General features: G+C 40.1%; 1 protein-coding gene across 1 annotated transcript in view; it reads right to left on the reverse strand.

The window, feature by feature from the left end:
- Window positions 1-7,328, reverse strand: part of MORC1 (MORC family CW-type zinc finger 1) — a 136,825-nt gene that overhangs the window by 93,960 nt on the left and 35,537 nt on the right. Inside the window, 1 exon segment of the mRNA XM_006759570.2 lies at window positions 4,662-4,787. Within this exon segment, the coding sequence (XP_006759633.1) occupies window positions 4,662-4,787 (126 nt within the window).

The raw sequence follows: 7,328 nt of genomic DNA on the forward strand, positions 1-7,328 counted from the left end.
CTATGCTCAGAGCAAAGGATTTTAAATGATAGCTTGATCTACAATTGCTTTTATATATTCTAACTTTATGTACACAGTAATGCAAATTTTTATCAACAGGTCACATGTAATTTAAATATTGTCAGCTGGAGTCTGTTGACTCTCTTCCATTAGCTCAACAGCAGCAGTGCTGATGTACTGAAGACAGAACACCTTCATGATGGAGCAACTAAGAGCTGGACTGGTTGGAGCCCATCTGCCTGGGTAAAAGGTCTAGCTATACCCCTCCTAGTGTGTAAGACTGGGTGAATTACTTCGTTTTCTGTGATTTCATTTCCTTATCTGTAAGAAAACAATAGCTGAATGATAACAATGGTATCTATCTCCAAGGCTGACATGAGATCTAAAGGTGTCAAAAGAGCTAAAGAACTTAGAACAATGCTGGTTTGGAATAAGTCAGCAATTTTTAACTGGTGTGCCGTAAGAATTTTTAAAATAAGTGACATCTGGCTATTTAGCCAGGGGCACTGACCTCTTTTCCCTTAGATTGTCAAATTTTTTGAAATGACAACAGCTAACACAATAGCTGTCAGTGTAAATGAATCAAAAGTATACTTTCTTTGTCAGATTGGCAAAAAATATATTTTTTGGTGTGTTGCGGAATTTTAGTAATTAGTTTATGTGTGCCATTAGATGAAAAAGGTTGAAAATCACTGGAGTAAATACCCAATATGTTATTATCTATAATAATAAAAGTGTAATATGATAATTAGACTGGGCATCCTTCCGGACAACCTTCCAGACAAAGCTAGGGCTGTGAGAGAAGCCCGGGCCCTGGGTGGCTGCCTGCAGCCAGAGGGAAGCCAGTGCCAGTAGCTGGGGGAAGGAAGGCCTCCTATTGCACAAATTTTGTGCATTGGGTCTCTCATTGTCTAATAAAAACACATTTTAAGTAGATATTCCCTCCATGTGTGTTTAGAGGGAAAATGCATTGGAATGAGGAAATGAAATGAGTAGCTGGATAAATTTCTCAAGAATCTGAAGTATTTGTAGAAGTCTGCCCAGGTACCTACATTAAAAAGCTTAATGTTAAAAATAACTAAATATCATCCTATATCCATCCAATTCATTGGTTTCCTGAACAATTCAGTGAGAGGTGGGGTGTGTCCCTAAGACATGAAAGGACTGTCCCAGAAGAACAGTGTTGCAGAGTCTCCACGAGCAGGCCAAAACTTGGTGTCCCTAAACCTTAAAAAGGACGGTGCTGCTCCAGAGAAAGCAGGTGACTCCACTCCCATGTCTTTGGGCTCCTTTCAGTATTACTGGTAATGGCAAAGCCATGTTAATGAAAAATGAAGATCTTCCAACAGATAGCTTGGCTCTGTCTCCCTTAAAGAGCTTTCAAAAATGACTATTTTATATCCATTTTGCCCTCACAGGCAGAGATTTAATGTCTAAGTAATCTGAGAGCTATTTATCTACTAAAGTAAAAGAATTCAAAGCCAAAGAAAATCAGTAATGTCTGTTGCCTAAGATCAAGTACCATAGCCATACATTAACTTGTCTGTATCATACAGATAAACTAGAGGCCCGGTGCATGAAATTCGTGCACGCGGGGGGATGGGGAGGTTTCCCCCTCAGCCCAGCCTGCACCCTCTCCAATCTGGGATCTCTGGCTCCTAACTGCTCACCTCCCTGCTTGCCTGATCACCCCTAAATGCCCCCCCCTGCTGGCCTGGTAATCCCCAACTGCCCCCTGCAGGCCTAGTTGCCCCCAACTGGCCCCCCCACTGGCCTGGTCATCCCTCACTGCCCCCCCACTGGCCTGGCCGCCCACAACTCCCTCCCCCTGCAGGCCAGGCCTCCCCCTGAAGGCCAGGCCTCCCCCTCAAAGCCTGCTGTTTGGTCGTTTTGTCACTCCTGACTAACCACCCTGTGGGCCTGGTCACCCCACACAGCCGGCTGCTCAGTAGTTTAGTCGCCCCTCACTAACCCCCCTGCCAGCCTGTGGATCGGGCCTAAACCAGCAGTTGGACATCGCTCTCACAATCCAGAACCACTGGCTCCTACCTGCTTACCTGCCTACCTGCCTGGTCGCCCCCAACTGCCCTCCCCACCTGCCTGGTCACCCTTAACTGCCCCCTCCCACCAATCTGGTTGCCCCTCACTGACCACCCTGTCAGCCTGGTTGTTCCCAACTCCCCCCCACCACCCCGCTGCGGGCCTGGTCGCCCCACACAGCCTGCTGCTCAGTCGTTTGATCTCCCCTCATTAACCCCCCTGCCAGCTTGGTTGCCCCACACAGCATGCTCTCAGATTATTTAGACATTAAATCTCTGTATATGAGGGCAAAATGGATAACCCCTGCTGCACCCTCTCCAATCTGGGATCCCTCTCACTAACCCCGCTGCAGGCCTGGTCGCTCCATGCAACGTGATGCTCGGTCATTTGGTTGCCCCTCAATAACCCCCAGCCAGTCTAGTCACCCCATGCAGCCTGTTTGGTTGTCCGTTTGGTTGCGATAGTCACTTAGGCTTTTATATAGATAGATAGACAATGTTTAAGACTCCAAGAATTACAACTTATAGAATTTTTAAGTTGTAAGAGACCTTAGAAATCACCTAGCTGAAAATCTTCCAAAAGTAATAATGCTTTCAACAACAATCTAGACCAGCTGTGGGCAAACTATGGCCTGTGGGCCGGATCCGGCCCGTTTGAAATGCATAAAACAAAACAAAAAAAAGACCATACCCTTTTATGTAATGATGTTTACTTTGAATTTATATTCGTTCACACAAACACTCCATCCATGCTTTTGTTCCGGCCCTGTGTCTTGTCCTCAAATTCTTTCTAATAGAAATTTTTTTAATTAGGGAACAAACAGGTAGGTTTACAGAGAAAGTCTAAGCTTGATATACTTCATTTTTCAAAATATGATCTGCAGATCAAAAGTAATTAGAAATCACCAAGCTGGTGTAGCTCAGTGGTTGAACATCAAACTATGAACCAGGAGGTCACAATTCGATTCCCTGCCAGGGCATATGGTGGGGTTGTGGGCTCAATCCAAGTGTGGGGTGTGCGGGAGGCAGCCTATCAATGATTCTCTCTCATCATTGATGTTTCTGTCTCTCTCTCCCTTTTCTTTCCTCTCTGAAATCAATAAAAGTATACATTTTTTAAAAGTAATTAGAAATCAAAAGTAAAGCTTTTCGGAAATCCTCTGGTGTGTGCCCAGGGCATACAATTAACAGATCTATAATTTTTAATATTAATATGAGTGATTGCAAGGCCCAGGACAGCACCTACTTTTTCATGGAAATAAGACAACATAACAAATGTAGGTCTATTACAAAAATAGAGTTAGTGTGGTATAGGGGAAGGAGCATGGAATTTGAATTGGTAAAGAATCTGAAGCTAGAAGGTTTGAGCTCTTGTCCAGTTGTGATATTTCCTTATCTCTAAAATGGTGATGATAAAACAGACCCCACAGGGACACTGCAAAAATCAGGCAAAAGAATATGTAAACAGGCATATATAGTATAGCTTTGGCTGGTACATCTCCTTTGGCTGGAGCATTGTCCTGTACACCAAAGGGTGGCAGGTTGATTCCCATTCAGGGCACATACCCACGGCATGTGTGGAAGGCAACTGATTGATATTTTGTTTCACATCGATGTTTCTTTCTCTTTCTCTTTCTCTCCCTCCCTTCCTCCTTCCTCCCTCCCAACCTTTCTTTCTCTCTTCCTCTCTGAAATCCATAAAAAAGGCATATATAGGTAGTGTACAAGCATTAAATGTTTCTCCCAGTAGATATTAAGCTCCTCAAACAGGAACTAATCTTATTTTTTTATGCTTTGCAACTAACACAACCTCAAGCTCACAGGGGACTTTGATAAATGTGTGATGAATGAATGAATGCTCACCCAGAAAACCAACACACAAAGCGTAACTTTTCTGATTGCATGCATAGCTGGTCAAGGTAAGTTTGATAATATGCAAATGTCAGCTTAAAAAAAGTTTATGCTGGTACAATCTTCCAGTAATAAAATAAGTCTGGGGATGTAATGTACAGTCTGGTAAATATAGTTAAATTGCATATTTGAAAGTTGCCATGATAGTAGATCTTAAAAGTTCTCATCACAAGAAAAAAATTTTGTAACTGTGCTTGGTGATAGATGTTAACTAGGCTTACTGTGGTAATAAAAAAAGGTTTATGCTAAAATATTAAATATAAATGAATTCAATGTGTATTTATAAATATATCCATTCTATACATAAAATATATACACATAGAAGTACATGATTCAATCATTCAAATATATTGAGTAAAGAAAAATTACAAATGAACTGTGATTTTTTAGTGGAAACTATCACAAGCAAAGCACCTAAGATTCATTAAAGTACAAACCAAATTCTTACGCGAGGTGCTTATCTCACTTAGAGAGTTCACTGCAGTGTTTTGTTATTATGGCCATTTGTTACACATGATTACTCTTTACAAACCTTCCAAAATGCAGTTTAAATTTTACTTACAATAGCAAAAATCTTACTGTCAAACTGTAAAATCCTGCTATTGGATTATAGAAATCTTACTACCAAATCACCTTAACAATTTTGGGGAGGATGGCATACTGATTTTATAATAAAAACTGTATGAAGATAATTAAAGGAAGTTGAATTACCTGGGTTTGTAGAGGCAATGACATAGGTGTTTTGTTTTAACTTTTTTGGCCTGAATAAATATTCTCATCCGAGGGTCAAAATACAGAACAGAGGTGTAGGCTCTGAATGAGCATCTCTCTGGGAAACTGGAAGAGAAAACAGCAAAGGCTATTAGAGGATGCAATAAGGACACATATTTTCAGAGGGTCACAGAATCAGACTATCAGGTTATGATGGTTACTACTAGCAGCCTCTGGGACTTTTCTTCTAAACCTAATGACACACTGAACACCAGCAATACTCAGGTACTTCACCAAGCAGGCTTCTTTACAAATAAGTGGTTGAATCATGACTACTAGGTTTTATTGTTTTTCTCACAAGTAATTAAAAGACTACTGACAGATTTAAGTAAAAGTAATAACAAAAAAAAGCAGGCCTCTAAGGACAAGGGCTTACTTGAATAATCTGCACTTTGATTAGAACTGAACTTTTGTTTGCAAATAACTATTTCCAAGTATACTTACATCAGCAGTAGAAAATATGCTTTCCATTAACGCTATTGGGCCCAGAAGGACAAAATCAAGCCAAATACACAAAACAATCCCCCTGCTCCAACATAACAAAAAGAATTTAGGCCTACATGAATAAAAATATTTCCGTAAGACTATTTCAGAAGGATGCAGTAAAAATGTTTCATTTGCTTTGAAAATTATGAACTAGAAACACAAAACTTCATTCTGCAAGTATAATAAGTATTAAAAAAAATGTTTATGTCCAATCAAGGGGAGGAGTTTGATGATGTGGTAAGTGAAAAAGAGGAGAAAAGATAAAAATAAAGGATGGGAAGACAATAAAATGGGGGCAGAAACTATGTAAAATAGCCTATGTTGAGAAATCACTGTGTTGCCGCATACTAGCTGCAGGGAGCTTCTACATTAAAGTCCATTTATGAACTGTAAATCTCCTCCAATTAGACAAGAACAAGCTCAGCCATGCATCAGAAGAAGTGCTCTTTATATACTGGGTCCCAGGAAAGCCTACACTGAAGGGCTTCCAAGGCCAAACAGAAATCAGGGAGCAGTAAACCCATCACTTTTACAATCCTACCTCAGTCCAGCGGGAGACAAAGATGACGGGAAGGAAATATAAAACCTATCGCAGGGAGACCGCTCAATGCGGTCACACTAATGCCAGTTACTCTGTAAGAAAGAACAGAGCTCTCCAAAGAATTTACAAAAATGAAGATGAGGTCCATAAGAAATCTAAGGATTTCCTAGTTGCTAGTAAGTTCCTTCAGGCAGGATCTAAAGTTCATTAAAAAGCCAGGAATTTCTCTGAATTGTTAAAAAAAAAAAAAAAAGAAAGAAAGAAAAGGAAAAGAAAAGAAATTATTTGAAAGTAAGTACCAAGTAAAAGTTTCCAATATAAATTATAAAAAGGGATCTAGTCCATGGCTACTATTCTATAAATACTATTGCATTTTTATTGTGACGAGAGGCTGTCTGCATTTGGGTACAGCACTATACCCAATGTGACTGACGTTAGTACACCAGGAGCGGCACAATCAACTAAGTCCTCATCTGTTCAATGACAAAAAAAAAAAAGTCACCTTGGGACACTATAAACGTTTTGAGGACTTTTGCCATTATTCAAATGCTTTCCGGATCTCCTGATTTCAAATTGCCCTTAGATAAAATATAGCTCTTTCTTTTGACTGTCCTTAAAGCAAGCACATCTCTGTCATTTGGAGGTAAGTTAAAAATAATTCAGAGCCAAGTTTGAGAATTAGAGAAATATAGTGGGAGATCAAGTTGGGTTAGACAAGTTTTGGTTAAAAAAATGTATACAAATCCAAACAAGGACACTAATACTTCTAACTCTTGTTAGGTCAATTATTTCACTTAATAAATATTCCTTGTATCTGTATTGGGGATCCTCAAGACCTCCTCTATGTTAGGAGAATTGCTAGAAGGTCTCACGGGACTTACCATATAATGGTACTCAGGACTAAGATTTATCACAGTGATGAGTAGGATATACAGTGGATGATAGGGGGAAGAGAGGTGGAGTCTGGAAGAATCCATGTGCAGCTTTCATTTGGCCTCTCCTTCTCATGACAAGTCACACAAAACATACTCTTCCTCCAGCTATCAAGGTGCAGGAACATGTATGTGATGTATCTTTATTTTTTTTAATTAAATCTTTATTGTTCAGATCATTACATTTGTTCCTCTTTTTCCCCCCCATAACTCCCCTCCTCCCAGTTTCCCACCCCACCCCTGCCCTCACTCCCCACCCACTGTCCTCATCCATAGGTGCACGATTTTTGTCCAGTATCTTCCCGCATCTCCCACACCCCTTTCCCCCACAAGAATAGTCAGTCCATTCCCTTTCTATGTCCCTGATTCTATTATAATCACCAGTACATTCTGTTCATCAGATTATTTATTCACTTGATTCTTAGATTCACTTGTTGATAGATGCGTATTTGTTGTTCATAATTTGTATCTTTACCTTTTTCTTCCTCTTCCTCTTCTTATAGGATACCTTTCAGCATTTCATATAATCCTGGTTTGGTGGTGATGAACTCCTTTAGCTTTTCCTTATCTGTGAAGCTCTTTATCTGACCTTCACTTCTGAATGATAGCTTTGCTGGATAAAGTAATCTTGGTTGTAGGTTCTTGGCA

The sequence above is a fragment of the Myotis davidii genome, unplaced genomic scaffold (assembly GCF_000327345.1).
Source record: "Myotis davidii unplaced genomic scaffold, ASM32734v1 scaffold16, whole genome shotgun sequence".
Taxonomy (NCBI): domain Eukaryota; kingdom Metazoa; phylum Chordata; class Mammalia; order Chiroptera; family Vespertilionidae; genus Myotis; species Myotis davidii.